Consider the following 15,970-nt stretch of genomic DNA (forward strand, 5'->3'; position numbering starts at 1 on the left):
TAGGGCCTGGAAAAATTTGTGTCTGAAACCCTGGACAGATGGGTGTCAAGGGATGGGTGTCAGGAGATGTCAACAATACTGGGCTAGATGGGTCTGACTCGGTGTAAGGCAGTTTCCTACGTCCATAACCTAGGCTGTTGCTTTTCTTCAGCAAAATAGCAGAAGACCCCTTCTCTTATCTGCTGCTTTCTCCTGAAAACCCACCCACCCCAACCTCTTTTCCACACTTACTATGGCAAGTAGATATTTGGGAACCCAGGCTATTGGAAAAGTGGCTGGGGAGAAGGGAAGTGTGTGCGCATGGAGGAAAGGCAGTGAGTAGGGGAAGGATGAAGCGCTCACCTGCTTGCTGCTTCTCCTCTGTAAATCTTGCATTTCTCCCCTTGTGGGTTTGCTGCAGAGAAGAGGCAGCCTGGACTTCAAACTTTCGTTTGCTATAGAATGTCTACTTTCACCAGCAGCTAAAACATCTCAAATTCTTTTTTTTTTTAATCTTCAATTTAAGGAAACTCTCTGGAAGTGCCTGAAAAGAAAATACACATTTGCATCCATCCACAGTCTCAAAACCTGATAGTAGGAGAAATCTTGGTTCTACAGTGTGGAGCTATAGGAATCCCTATGCCCCAGTACCAGTGGTACAGAAATGGGTCTCCGCTGATGAATGGGGATAAAAAGGTCTATATGGTGAGTGTTATTTTTCTTTTCTTTTTCTTTAGCTATACTGATGATGATTTGAGTCGTAAATAATATCAAATTTAAATTCAAAACCTCCTGGAAATAAGTTCTTTTTTAAAGTGGAACTTTGAAATTCTATATATAAAGTAACATGTTCTTTAGCTTCCTAGTGCTCTGTCATTAGCATGTTGATAATGTTTGCATGATTCTCTTTGGAGTACTGAACTCTGAAGTGAGTTTAATTGCTTGTATCCTATTTCCAAAAGTATTAACTTGGTGGGCAGAGAGACAGTACACAAGGGCTTTAAGTGTCTGTAGTTATAGCTAGATACATACAACCCTCCAACGCAATGACCTCTGTTCCTTTATTACTAGCTTCATGAAATTTTTGCAACAGTTTTGTTCTCAGACACTGTCTTATTTTTGAACATTCTTTCCCCCTTAAATTCATGTAACATGTAGAGCAGCTTTTTCCTTTTGCACCTGTACAGTGAACTCGGCAGTCCTGGTGAGAGGACATTTCAGGAAAGGTGGATTCAAAATCTGCAGCTATGATTATAGTTAAGATGGACAAAGCCTGGTTTTTGAACTTATGAGTGTGGGGGACATAGAAATAAATGCCAATTTTCTATGTTCAGGGATAAGAGTAGGCTAGAACCCTTCTTCCTGGCCTCTTGTTTTTTATGTGAAAAGATTTGTTTTGTATGGAGGAGCATCCCAATCATGGCAGCATCCCACCTGCATTCTGAAATAGTACAGCCCAGACACTGGCTTACCATCTCAGGAAGAACTATGTTATAGATTTTAGGCTGGAGAATTTGGGACTTCAAATTCATTCTTCTGGAGCACTTTGGTGGGCTGTGGTGTTGCTAGTCTTAATCTTTATTCAAATGCGTGCCATACTATTGATGGAATGACTGAGGATGCACTTTTAAGTATATCTTATTAGAAGATGTTCTGATATTCTTTAAGGTATCTTGTGTGGACACTGAACATCAAGGCATGTATTGGTGCCGTGTTTACAATGATCAAGACAATCAAGAAAGCAAGAAGGTAAAAGTCATTATAGGTAAGAAGTCTGTTAATGAGTGTAATAGTAAACTAGACCTGGCATATAGTTCAGTTCAGCATATAAACATCAAGTTGGAATAAATATGGTTCAGATGACACTTTTTATGGGACTTCCTGTGTTACTTTTTGTGCATCTCAAGAACTTGACTAAAAGGAAGTTACCATCGGAACCTTTTTAGATTTTACCTCTTGATGCTGGACACCAGTATCCCCCCAGCAGCCATTCTTGTAACTATAATAGTGATTTGTGGCATAGACCAGGGGTGGGCAAGATCTGCTTCAGGCTTGTGGGATCTACTTCATTTTTTACTTGAACTCCAAGACCCACCAACCAAAGCCAGGTACAAAAAGACATACACTTGAAAGTACACAGAGGATACATTATTTGAGCCTAGGAAATTGTTTTCAGTACCAGAACTGAACTGAGCTCACAACCCTTTCATGCAAAGACCACTCCTGGTTACCCCAATCTTTCTTTAGCCTAATTTAGGTGGGAAAAGTCATTTTGTTGTTGCTATTGTTAAACATGTAGGAGTCAAAAACACTTGCCTATCTATCGTAAATCACCCAGAGAACTACCAGGACATCCCAGTCTACCTTCTGCCCATCCCTAGCATAGATCTCTTTCACTTGCATAAGTTTATGACCTTGTCTAAATGGTTTAACCTCTGTGTTCCCCTGAGCTTAGTCATTTCTGGAACAGACTTGCCAACAACATCATGTGCATGTGAGAAACTTGACACTTTAGATTAGCTGATAGGATCGCTTCACCACTAATCAAGTTTCTAAACATGCTACCATAAAATGGAAGCTAACGAGTTCCTAAGGCTTACTCACATACAGGAAGGGGGGGGGGTCGGTCCCCATGGTGTTACTTCCTCTTTGGCATTTTTTGGCAATAAATTATCCAAATAGGGACATTCTTAAAAACTAGTTTGTAGTTTGTTGAATTAAAACCATTTTGCCATTTTTGTTTTCATTTACCATTAACCATGAAGGAATACATATAGTGCAGTGTAATGTGTGTCTGAGTGCAATGTGCATGCAAAATGTACATGGAATATTACTCCTGGGGTTAGGAGTAAGTGGTTATGAACAAGAACTTTAAATCAAGGTAGTGTCAAGGGCTCCTTGGAGGCCTCTCTCAGTCTAATCCAGTAGCCAAGTCCAGACACAGACAAAGGGATTCCTTTCAAAGCTTTATTCTTCTTTTACAACTTAACAACTCTACCGTTTGCAACTAGATCTGAGCAGCACAGTACCTATGCCCTAAGTTGGAACAGTTGGTCCCCATTTGAAAGGGAATTACTGGCAGACCCCTGAACTTAAGGACTAGGGAGAGTCCCTCCCCTTTTCCCTTGGATCCCTTGGGCGCAGCCGTTGTTCGCGCGCCAACCGGGCACTACACCTCCTTTCTGCGCCCTCCATTTGGCGCCGCTCTCTGCGTCGGCATCGCGCGTCCACCAAGTCTGCTATCTGCGCTGTGTCACTCCCTGGACTGCTATCTAAGCTAGGAATGCTGGTGGGAGGAATCTCCGTCAGCTGTTGGCCCTGGGAAAGAGGAGCGTGCTCCTCTCCCAGGAGCGACTGCTCTTCCTCAGAATCAGAACTACTCTGGGATTCTATGGGCTCAGTGTCCACCCTGACAGGTAGAGCAGATTGATGCAGCTTTTGTATTGTGTCATCTATTGTAATTTGCCCCTAGCAGTGCAAAGGAGGCTGGAAACACAAGGCCCTGAGCAGCGTAAAGTGGACTGGAATTCCAGTAGGGGATGAGTAATGCATTTGCTATAAACAAGTTGTTTTGTCCTCCCCTGCAGCAAGTGTCTGGCCTGTCTTGCATCATCTGTGGTTAATTGCTCTGCAGGTTCCTTTCTGCTTGTGGCATGTGGTGGGCTGAACTAATCATCTGTAGGGTACCAGTGGGTTGTATCCAATGTTAGTCTAACTTACTTCCTATTCATTTCGATGAGTCTACTCTAAGTAGGACTAACATTGGATACAATCCAGCGGATGGCTGTTTCTGCCTTTTGACAGAGGTTTTAGAGCACATCACTTTTAAAATTGACCAATTATATGATTCCATACAGCATACTTTGGCAGCATAGTGTCTTGTGTATGATGATGACAAGGTTCAGAATGCTGTACAGCAACAACCATAAAAATAGAAAACATCCGCTGTCAACTACAGGCACTACACACACTACACATTTGTAGGTGTATGCCGAAGGAACGATAATGTTACCATAACATTATGTTACACACTACACATTTGTAGGTGTATGCCGAAGGAACGATAATGTTACCATAACTACAGTGCTACAATACTGGAATTCTGTGTTGGTTGGGGGCACTTACTATGGGTAACCCCCCTCTCACCACATACACATTTTCAAAGCTGAATGTCCAGGTAGCTACTGTACCCTATAGGAAAAGTTTCTATGGTTCTGTGGCTAAGCTAAACCACTAGCCTAGTTGATCTGGCTAAAGTTGGGCACTTTCAAGTCCCATTAATATCAATGGAAGATATAATATCCCCTTCCTGTGAAAAGCAGTGGCACTTGGACAGAGTTTAATTTTGGCTGAATCATGCGTAAGACGTTTGACACTCACACCTAGAAATGCCAATACAGCAAATGTAAATCAGTATGGTACACGTGTCAAACAGCTATGATTGGCTGCAGCCCCCTTTTGAGTTTATGCTTGCTGGCATACCTGGGTTTGCTTTTGTATAATGTGTAAATGGGCCTGGTACCAAATCTTTGGAAAAATAAAACTCTCTTGATAGCAATCTCTCAAATTTTTATTCCTCATGTGTTTTGGCTGAAAAGTCTTTTCTCCAGTAATTCATGAATTTCAGATGTAAAAATCACACAAATAGCTTTTCAATGTGGTGGTTCTGATTCCCAAATTTGAGATTTTAAACACACTCATGAGACTACTAAATAGCATCAGACCCAAGATGTTTTCTTATGAGAAAATCAATTTGGTGTCTTTTGTCAGTTTGACAATGGCCCAGGTTGCACATCACAACAATCCATGGTTTGTTAAACCGTGGGTAGCTGTGAATGAAGCAGGAGCAAGCGTGCTAGCTCCTGGCCAGCTGACGGCTTCTGTTGAGCCAAACAATGCAGAGATGCTCCGTTCCTGGGTTGTTGTCTACGATATCACAGAGAACAACCCAGGAACAGAGCATGCCTGGGTTGTTTAGCTCAGCAGGGGTGGCCAGGTGGCTGGGAGCAAGCATGCTTACTCACTCCCACGCATTCATGGCTACCCAGGATTTATTTAAACCCTGGGTAGCCATGATAGGTTAACCAGGTCAATACCAAACTGAATGGAGGGCTGGATGTTAATGTACTGGCACATCATAGGTTCTCCACTCAGTGCCTAAACCAGGTGTGGGCAACTGCAGGAGGTCTGGGAATCATTTTCGTCATCACAGACACCCTTCTTTGTGGGTTGTGCTGTTTCCCTGTCAGGTACTGAATTTATGTATATGGTTACCCCATTATATCCTGTTGTGCTCATTTAACGGAAACCATTAATTCCCCACCATGCATCACGTTCAGAAAACCATCCAATCTGCGTAAATTGTTGGTTAAAGCTGCACTTAAACAAGTTACTTGCAACCCAGGATCATACCACTGTAAATCAACGCAGTGTATTACCTACAGTTACCTCCAAGAAACCACTTCTTTCAGGATCACAATTACTAACAAAACTTATTGCATTAGGCAGTCGTTAACATGCACTTCTACTAATGTAGTTTATTTAATAGAATGTTAAAAAAAAGGCTGTCGTATGCAATATGTAGGGAAAACGACAATGGACATAAGAACGAGATTCCGTAACCACGTATCTGCAATTCTTACCAAAAACTGTAGCAGCCTGTTGCAAGACATTTCAGCTCACCTTCACATAGTCTCTCAGATTTACAGTTGCTTCCAACAGAGCAAACAAAAGACAATGACATGCTTGACAAAAGGGACAATTTCCAGATCTATAGTCTGAGAACTCTTAGTCCCAGTGGCCTTAATCTGGAGGCAATTCGTAGGCATTACACCAATCATACCCTTTTTCTCCTAAGGAACTTTCATCTCCAGGCATTCCAAACTGCCAACTCCTGATATCCATTATTTTTTTAATACTCTGTTGTTAGTCTTTCTATCTTTCATATATAATAGTGTCCATAGTGGTTACAGAGCATCCCAAAGTGTCAAATTTAGCTTGCAAATGAACTAATGTTGACCCTTCGGGTGCTCTGTACCCGCTACTGACCCCATTTCCCCGTGAAAAACATTTTTCCCGATTTGTGGAGGTGGTGGGCCACATGCAGGCTGCGTGTTGCCCACCCCTGACCTAAACTGTGTTGTTGAATCATAATGAATTATGCTGTACTGCTTACTTCCAACCTTTTAAATCTATGCTTATAAAACATGAGCAGCAGTCTTACTTCCCACTTGTATTCATTACCTGCCACTTCATTCCAGCATTCTTTCTTTTTCTTGAAACCCAAGGTGGAAAATCTATTGCAGTAGAGTGCACTGAAGGTAATGTCAGCTGGATGCTGTAGAGCTTTAAAATGGATCCTGCATGCTGGGAATTTGTGTGATTCTGGGATCTGTCGCTAAAATAGAATTTTGTGCTATGTTAAGCCATTGTGCTATATAGCATGCTTATTTTATATTTATGCATGAGCCTTTCATTTCTTTTTTACATCTTCCAGTAATGATACAAAAGAAGTCCTTTTCTGCAAAGTGGAGCTGCTTTATCTGTGTATCATATTTAAGAGAGCATCATAAAACGTAACCACTAAACATGATCTTCCTCTCACCTTTAGCTTTCTTTTAGATACAGAAAAATCCTGCTCGTGAATCCCTTTAGTTTGTTTCTCTAATAGATGTGTGTTTATTTTTCTGTATTCTGTTTTAGAGGACTTAAGTGGCCTTGGAAGGCCTGGTAAGTATCATTTACTTTTTAATTCTGTATATTGGATAGTATACATTATAAGCTATGAAGGGTCTTTGCTGCTGAAGAAACAATTTGCCGCCATTCTTTTTTTTCTCAGACAAGGTCTTTTTTCCAGTCTATAAAAGTACCAAACATTTGCAAAGCAATTTTCTATATCATCCACATGTCTTAATCAAGACTGTCCTGTACCATTCTGCATATTGTAGGAACATAAAATTAAAAAGCACTTCAGAGCTAAAGAGGGACAGGCCAAGCAACCAAATATGTATTTGGATTATACTAACTGTTGCCCAGTCAGAATGTTATTAGCAGCCATTGTAATGCACATTAGCCATACTTTGTTCATTCATAAGACTATCCAGCAAATAACTGGGAAAGATGGAATGGAACGGAATCTATCTCTTTGCTGGTTATCCTAGAGCCAGCATGGAGTTACAATTTAGCTTTGACTGGACAACTGTAAAATAGTTACAAAGATAATTCCAACACCTATCAGGTGTTTGGTAAATCTGTGGTATCAAAGTCCATTAGGGATTGTGCCAAGCACTTGGTTACCTAAAATGTCCATTTGAAAGTCATGTCAATCCTTCGCTGGCTACAGGGAGTACATATTTGCTTTTGGCCAGATGCTACTGTAGGTTCCAAAGTAGTCTATCATGCCTTTCCCAACCTGGTGCTCTCCAGATATGCTGGCTGGGGATGCTGGGACTTGTAGTCCAACACATTTGAAAAGTACCAGGTTGGGGAAGGCTGATATATATAAAAAAATGCGTTGGATCCAGATTTAGGCATACTCAGAACAGACCCATTGAAATCATTGGACTATATTTACTCTTGAGTGATCTGTTTTTACAGCAGATGTCTTATAGAAATGGCCCAGTCATAGGAAAAGCAACTCCAGCAAGGCTCTCCTCCTGTGGGGTGGGCATTATTATGCTAGAAAATTGCAAGGATGGTTTGAATTGGAGAGTGAAAACATTGCTTTATAATCTGCATAATGCAGACCTGGTGGGACATTCTTGTTGATATGCCAGAAATTTGAATTGTATTGAATCATCTGAGCAAGTGTCATAAGTGGTGCTGAGCCTCAGTGGCATAGTTACCTAGCCCAGTGCTTTACCTGGATAAGAGGGTGGTATCTTGGGTGAGAAAGGCGTGATTTGCCTTGCAGGAGCTGGGAAAGGAACAAGTTGTTGACTATTGCTTGTGTCTGTGTCATTGTTATGAAACCTACATTGTTTTATACCTTTGCTGGTTTGCCTGTTGAAAGTGTACCTATTTTATTAATCTCCAGGTTGGACGTTGAATAGCCTCTTAATAACCTATTGCAATCTATTTTTATGTAGGCCATCAAAATCTTGAGAGCTAATAACTTTTAACCTTAAAATTGTGTTTCCTAACTTTCTTTACAACATTACATTAACTAGAGGCAGTGTGTTTTTAGAATTAGTGAAAATATTGAGGGTGGTATCCAACTAGTATCTACCTCTGATGGAACAGCATCAGTCAGTGGAACAGATTCCCCCTCCTCCTTGCCGCCTCTGAAAATCTGCTCTGGAGGATTGGAGGACTGACCCTCTGCAGTAAGATGGAGGGAGGCTTCACAGGGAGGAGAGGAAGGGAAAGTTCTGTTCCATGAGTGGGCATCCACTCATCCAGTGTTGGATGTCACCCTTAGGCCATAGCATTTACAACTGCTCTTGAACACTATATTTGGTTTTAATTTTTATTTTTTACTCCCGGTATTTTGAACATAACCTATTTTAGGGTGCATCCGAAGGCTTCCATATGCCTAGCAAGCCTTCTCATTTCCACCGCCCCACCCCCCCTTTGAACAGAAGCCGTCCTTCCTCCCCAGTGTTAAATTCCAAACTAACTACCTTTTGAAAGTCCCCATAATTTTAAAAGCATTATACTATAATGATTACACCCTGCAACATTGGTGGACGTAGGAGGATTCCATGTTCTAGGGATTATAGCCTCCTTAGTTTTAAATTGTCTTAGAAATGGGAATAAATGTCCTCCTACATACAAAAAAAGCTGCAAACTATGTTGTAGATGGGGGGAAGATCCAAAGACATTTAAAATGTAAACAAAAGCTGGAGGATCCAAGTTGGAGAATTTTTTAATGTCTCTAATGTTTGTAAATTATATTGAGAGTATTGAATTCAGAACTTTTCTCATTCTTTCTTTAAAAAAACAACAGATTTTAAAGAACAGTCAACTGAAAGGCAATTTGGTGAGTAGTTTAATGCTTCTTTAGAAACATGGATACAGTTTAAAGAAAGCTGGCCACAACCAAGGCCATTTGAAATCAACAGGTTTTTCAGTATTTAACGGTATAAATACACCGATGGCAACAAGATGACTCACCAACATTTTGTTTGGATTGCTCCCTATATTTCTTAACACATACTCCAATGTTCTCTTAACACATACTCTAATGTACTGTGTACTAGGGCTAGAAAGTTCTGTGAACAAAAAGAGAAAACAATACTGCAAACTGTAAAAATTCTTGAATACCACTTTGATACTGGATATTGTTCAGATCTGCATTTCTGCACACTTAGCCAGTATCTACTGTACCCCAACCAAAATCTCTGTTGTCACTGCCTGTTTTTTTGTGATGCTGCAGGAACCTTTATATCCCCATACTTTGGACTGTCCCCTCTTCTCCCCCCACCCCTTTTCCACTTGTATGCAGACACTTGCTTAACAATAGTAAATAGTAATCCAATAATGTCGTGTTATTGACCAGTTAAAATAGTGTTGCCCCATTGAGCAATGCATTAATGTCTTATTATGCTGATACCTTCATAATTCTTTGAAGGCATCTATAAAGACATTGGAAATTAGGTTTAAATATACCAGTGAGTTTTTACTGCTTTGTTTTAACTGTAGAACTCATAATGGCTAAATTAAGTAATGTTTCTTAAGTTTCTTTCAGACAAGGTTAATTTCTTACTTCATTGCCCATTGTGAAATTTGGCCTTCTGCAGAGGGTGTTTGAACTCATTCTGGGAAAGGTTCCACTGGAATTAGATTATTTCTTTGGCAAAGCACATTCTTTATCAAAGGGATTAAAGTATAGACCTAAACAACAAAAGGTCAGTGCATTCTGTTAGCACAGCAAAATGCAAACCATTTGCATTTTGACAGGATTTTCATGCTATATGAAAGGTCAGTGCAGTGGGAAGTATATTGAACTTCTTACTGGGCTTCTTCAATTCTTCTAAACAAGGTTGACTAGGTTGTTACTACAGATTAAATATTAGTACCTCATCAATTGCCTGTGTTCTTCTTGTTAACATACCTTCAACACTTTCGTCTGGGCTGGTCCACTTTGTAGATAAATGGGAACATTCAACTTGGGTTTTGGTTCTGCAAGGGTCACCCAGCAAGTCCACCTGCTGAGTACCCAACTTGCATGATTGACATCTTAATTTTTAGACTGGCCATTTTTCTGATGTGGAACAAGGGGGACGAGAATACCTGCTGGGCAACTGTGTTAACTTCTTCCCTCCACCTTCCCCACTCTCCTCCCTCCAGTTAAGCCCTGGGATGAAAGGAATAAGGTATGCTGGGAAGAGACAGTTGCACAGAGATTGTGGAATAACTAAGACCAGTCTACACAGACTAGCGGTTCATGTGATAAAGGACCGTATCATTTTAGTCTGGTGGGAATGCTGGTCTCATAATTACATGCTGCTGTGTATTAAAGCACAGAGAGAGAGGGAGAGAACACTAGCATGCTGTGAAGAAATGTTCTAACATAGTCTGGGTGTTGTTTTTTCATGAGGACCATACAAGTGGAAGAGTCCAGGAAATATTTATATACTGCCTTTCATAATATTTATGCTAAGATGATTTACAATGTAATTTTAGGTAAAACAATAATAAAATATACAATAAATAAGAAGGGGCTGTATCCAAGGCTGCCCAAGTGCCAGTAGGACTCACAGTTTGTGCAATGGGAATTTAGCGCTTTGGATAGGAACAGGAAACAAATGAAACTCTCATTTCCAGAACAGAGCAGGTCAGTAGAGTTTGCATAATGGAACTCTGCTGACCTGTCCCTCTGCTGACCTGTCCACTCATTTCAGGGCTCATTTTGAGACTTGCTTTATGAAGAGCTAAGTCCCTGTTGCACAAGTGGTGAGTCTCACTTGAATACTACCCATGGTTGGCACAATACACAGTTAAAACTGTAAATAAAATAGTAAAATGAAAGCTTCAATCCCAGTGATTTAAACTATGGTATCCTCCCAATACTGTTTTAAAGGACAAACCATGAAAATGCTGGAGAGAATAAAAATGTCTTACCCGGCGTCTTAAAAATCATGAGGTAGGCACCAGGTGAGCCTCCTTGGGGAGGGAGTTCCAAAACCTTGAATTGAGTTTCCAGGTCAGAGTCCATCAGTTTACTGGCATCTACTGTACTGAAACTGTATCTATCAACATTGTTATTAAAAAGTGTTTGAGAAGGCAAGGCCTTAATGCTTCCTAGTCTAAAGTGGAGCTTAGAGTTTGGAATTTGAGTTCAAGATTTTGATAAACAATGCAAGAATTAAAGCATAGTATGTTTCAGTAACAAGATTAGTTTGTACGTTCTCAAATGGAAGTATAATTCACGCTCCCTTTTGTTTATATTAAGCCTGGCAGTTTGCAGATTGTTTTATTAATTTACAGTTTCTCTTGGGATAAGAGCAGCTCGAAGATACTATGCTGTCACTGTAAATAGGCATGTATTAATGACTCAGTGTTCTACTAATCCCACAAACAGGTGGTCATTGAAACCTTGAGAGTGTCTAATCATTTGTAAATGTCTCTCTAAAACGGCTTTCATTGTGATGAAGCCTGACAGATTGTATGTCATCTATAAATGATACGTTTATCTCTAAAGCTGCAAGTATAAACAGTTAATTAAGTCCAAGGCAAAGAAATCAACTCATGATTGTTCCAGGAAAACTGTCAGATATTATTGTTATACTGGAATAAAGTAGGTGGTTCTTTTTAAAGAAAAAAAATCTTTATTTCAAACCGAATAGCTAGATGTACAATGTTAAAGGAGCTACAGTTATGAAATGTCAAAAAACACACACAACCCACTATATATCTCAGTTCAGATAACATGGTAGACCATAGTGGAGGAAGCTTAGCTATCATTTAGTGTGCTATTTTAATTGGCAAACCATAGTTTAGAAACCATGGTTTCAAGTGGGTTTGCAAACTATGGTTTGTGCTAATCATGATGTGGCATGATGTCTGAATTGACAAACCATAGCTATGGCCATTGCTTCATCTTTAGGAGCCATTGCACTTAGAGTGTGCTAAGCAGCTCTAAACCATGGTTTGCCTATACATTTGGAAGCTCAAATCATGAGCTGGACACTAAATTACGGTTAATGCAAACCATTATTTGGTGTGATGACTGAATGTAATCTAAAACTCCTTGCCTTCCACTAGTCCTGTACATCCCATAATTTTCACTAATGAAAACAACAAGGTACTAAAGCAGTGCAGAGGGCTAGTGCAGATGTAATGCTCCCACAGTTAAGAGATTGCCGCACAAAGCTAGGTACAGGGACTGTTGGCTCCTTCCTTCTACCTACTCTATTCCAGGGTTCCTGTTTAACCAGGATTCAAATCCTGGTTAATGAGAATGCTGTGTGGGTAACTAGGAAGTAGCATTACATCTGCACTGGCCCTAAGTGAAGAAAAGATGAGAGGGAGGGTCGAGAATCCGTACATATTCTGTGATTTTAAAAAACCCTGCCAGTTTAAGACAGAGTAAAGCTATTTCATGTTAGCTCAAGCTCTACAAAAGCTTCCAGAAAACTGAAAGCTAAGACTCATGCCTTAACAGACATACTCCGTGATCAGTAATGATGTTGTGCAATATCAGAAATTGTGCTTGCTTACAACATACCCCCCTTGCACCCACACTTTTCTTTGGTCTTTCAGGCCCAAATCCAGATGGGAAGGATGGAGTCCGTGGGACCAGGGAAGGTGACCCACTGGTCCTGTATTGCCTTATGAAGCATCTGAGCCTTACTTTGTTGCAGAAGGCACTAGGTTCAGGAAGACTGGATTAGCCCATCCTGCCAGCTGCTGATTGAAGCAACAAGCAGGCATGGGTCAATTCACAGGAGAATTCCTCTAGCGATACTGTAAGGCTCAGATGCTTCATAAGGCAAAACAGGACCAGGACAATGTGAGGCAGAGGAAGAAGAAAGACCAGAAATAAGTCTGAAAAGTACCCATTGGCCTGTTTTGCACATAATGCTAAGCCATGGTGTAATTTGTTGAAATCTGGCCTGTTGTTGTATCTGAGCCCCCGCTAGAAAGAAACCATGCCTTGCTAACCAGCTACAAACCACAAATAGAAGTCATGTTTCTTTATGGACTTACAAAGTCTGACTTGTTTAAACCATGGCTTGTTGTGATGTCTGAACCCAGAAGCGTGGCTCATCCCTGGTTTGTTTGTTTGTGCTGCTGTCTGCCCTGAAACAGAGGTGCCCAGCAAAAGTAGCCTGAAAACTAAGCCGCTATAATGGCTGGCAAATGGGTGGGAGAGAAACAAACTAGAAATTGGGAAAACAAGCCATGTTTTGTTTGCTTGTCTGCAAGACAATTCATGGCTGGAAAAAAACATGGTTAACATAAACCATGGCTTACCATTGCATCCAAATGCAGCCATTATGGTTAAATAGGTAGGAGGGGGGAGCCATGTCCAGATCTCTTTAAAAAGATTTCGCTTTACCCAACTGTTCCAAATACAGTTTTCTCTCTTATGACTAATACTGACAGTTCTTCTAACCAAACGTGCACACCTGGGAAAGAGTGCAATTTCCATTTGTGTCGCACAATACCATCCATGTTGTTAAAACAGTGGCAAAGTGCAGGAATAAAAAAACCTGGATACTACGTAGGTCAGTACTGTCTGCTCTAACCAGCAGCAGCTCTCTGCAGTCTCGGACAAAGGTCTTCCTTCCAAAAGTTCTTCCTTACAAAAAGTTTCTGCTATACAGCGATCAAATAAGGAATGAGTTACTTTGAGGAGAATGGGGGGTGAGTGGTGGTCATTATGGAAAGTTGATAATAAGTAGTCACCCATAGCTAAAAGCCCCTGAATGGTTACAGTGTAACTTTCATAGTGTTTGCTAGGATGTTACTGGAGAAAAAGTAGGCTACATGAGCATAAGAGGTGGATTGCTGGTATTACCTGCCCACAGCTACCATTTGAGAAATTTCCTTCTGTTACCCTGTATCCTCAGGTGTACCAAGGTAACTTGCTACTGTGAAAGCTGCTAGCACTAACCATGCAGGAACTGACATTGTCCAAGCCACACTTTATATCATCTCATTTCATATTTCTCTAACAGTGCAATCCGATACATATCTCCTCATTGACCGATTCAGGTCAATGAGGCTTACGTCCAGGTTAATGTGTATAGGATTGCACCCTAAGTGTGTGTGTGTGTGTGTGTGTGTGTCCAGAGAGAGAGAGTGAGTGAGTAAGAGTATAGCACAACAATATTCCATTTCACCACAGACTGCATAACAGGACTTTCTTCAGAATATTTTATGTCTTTTGTTGTTGTTGTTAAAATATGCAGTCTTAGAAGATTAAAATAACTTTATGACTATATGGACTGAAAATGGATTTAAACAAAACTGGAGCAACTATGGTTTGTAGCTCTTGGGATTTCAGGAGCCCAAGGACAGCTGTCATTGATAGCCTTCCCTCTTTACCTGTGTTTGTAGACCTAAGATGTTCCTAGGCCTGTTGCTGTGCCTAGGAACTTTTAGATATATTTTTCAGCATCAGTGAGAAGACTGGAGTGCTTTTCTCTCTGATGTATATAATGTTTCATTTGTTTGTAACCTCAGTGATAGGACTTTTATCATGCCCTCCAAGGACTGCGTCACAGGCTATATGTTTCCCGCATGGGAAGTACTGAGTATGGACGATCATGTGTGTGACTTGCTGTGCACATGCTTGTGAAAATGCTGCCCTACACAAAAATGCACCATGTGTTGTTCTTGTCTTTGCAGCGGTGGACAAAGTGGCGCTGCTGATGGGCAACATGAGCTATGGTAACCACCCCAAGCTCAAGGCTCCATTGGTGGATGTTTATGAACTGACCAACTTGCTGAGGCAGCTGGACTTCAAAGTGGTTTCCTTGCTGGATCTTACTGAACCTGAGATGCGGAATGCAGTAGACGAATTCTTACTGCTCCTGGACAAAGGAGTGTACGGTAAGAGCTAGTAGAATGACTGTTGATCAAGTTGAACATCTGTTTGATTGGGAGAATGCAGCTTGTTAATCACCTGTTCCAGATGACCTTGTCCTATACAATTGCCCTGTTCACACATCACGACAAGCCACCATGGGCTTATCCACAGGGCTTGTCTTCATACACCGGCCGACATTTTTAAAATGGGGCATGCGAACCTGGCCAGAGTGGGTTGTTGGAGTGGTTAACAAACCACCCGCAACCCTAAAACTACCCATGGGTTCTAGGGGGCTTGTTAACCATGCCAACAACCCACCGTGGCTGGGTTCACACGACACAGCAAGCCACAGCATGGTGGCCTGGTGTGATATGTGAACAAGTTCAATGAGTAGACCAGGGGTGGGGAACCTCTTTCAGCCGAAGGGCCGAATTCAGTTTCAGAGAAGCTCTGTGGAGCCACATTCCAGTGATGGGCTGGGCTAAAGGCAAAAGGGATGGGGCCAAAAATACCATCATATTGGAACTCTCACTGCCAGTAACTAAGCCTTAGGAGAGGCATTTCAGCCTTTTAGAATGGGGAAAACTGCACAAAAGCTGTTTAAAGACACCAAAATACTGGTGATTGGGGGAAGGGGGCATGGGCATCTGGGGAACCTTAGAGGGCCAGATTGGACCCCAGGAGGGCCAGATGTGGTCTCCAACCCTGGGGTTCCCCACCCATGGAGAAGACCAAAGCTCACACATATAAAGATTACTTTTCTTGGGTTTCAGGGCCCTAAAGTCTGAGAAATTCATGTTACATTAATTTTAGTTGCAATCATCATTTTTTAAAAAACACAGTTCCTGGGGGATTCAGGAAGCTGCCATATACTGAGTCAGATCACTGGGCCATCTAGCCCAGTGCTGTCTACTCCAACAGGCTCTCCATAGTTTCAGGAGGGGGTCTTTCCCAGTCCTATCTGAGATTAAACTACATGGCCTCTAATATGAAGCTGATTTATACAGAATC

The 15,970-nt window shown here is 41.2% G+C and overlaps 1 protein-coding gene across 5 annotated transcripts in view; it reads left to right on the forward strand.

The window, feature by feature from the left end:
• The window catches only part of MALT1 (MALT1 paracaspase), a 61,922-nt gene that overhangs the window by 19,685 nt on the left and 26,267 nt on the right, over positions 1–15,970 (forward strand). For 3 of the 5 annotated variants that reach the window (XR_014787519.1, XM_084832993.1, XM_084832995.1), the window contains exons 5-10: positions 506–684; positions 1,648–1,744; positions 6,267–6,299; positions 6,682–6,708; positions 8,927–8,959; positions 14,779–14,982. Coding sequence is in view for 4 of the 5 variants with exons in the window: in XM_084832993.1 (XP_084689119.1) it covers positions 506–684; positions 1,648–1,744; positions 6,267–6,299; positions 6,682–6,708; positions 8,927–8,959; positions 14,779–14,982 (573 nt within the window). In the remaining variant the exon portion in view is untranslated. The remainder of the gene's footprint in view (positions 1–505; positions 685–1,647; positions 1,745–6,266; positions 6,300–6,681; positions 6,709–8,926; positions 8,960–14,778; positions 14,983–15,970) is intronic. The other 2 variants (XM_084832994.1, XM_084832996.1) reach the window with 1 other exon arrangement.

This window comes from Heloderma suspectum, chromosome 2 (genome assembly GCF_057233095.1).
Source record: "Heloderma suspectum isolate Gila_16-S chromosome 2, 16-S_ref, whole genome shotgun sequence".
Taxonomy (NCBI): Eukaryota; Metazoa; Chordata; class Lepidosauria; order Squamata; family Helodermatidae; genus Heloderma; species Heloderma suspectum.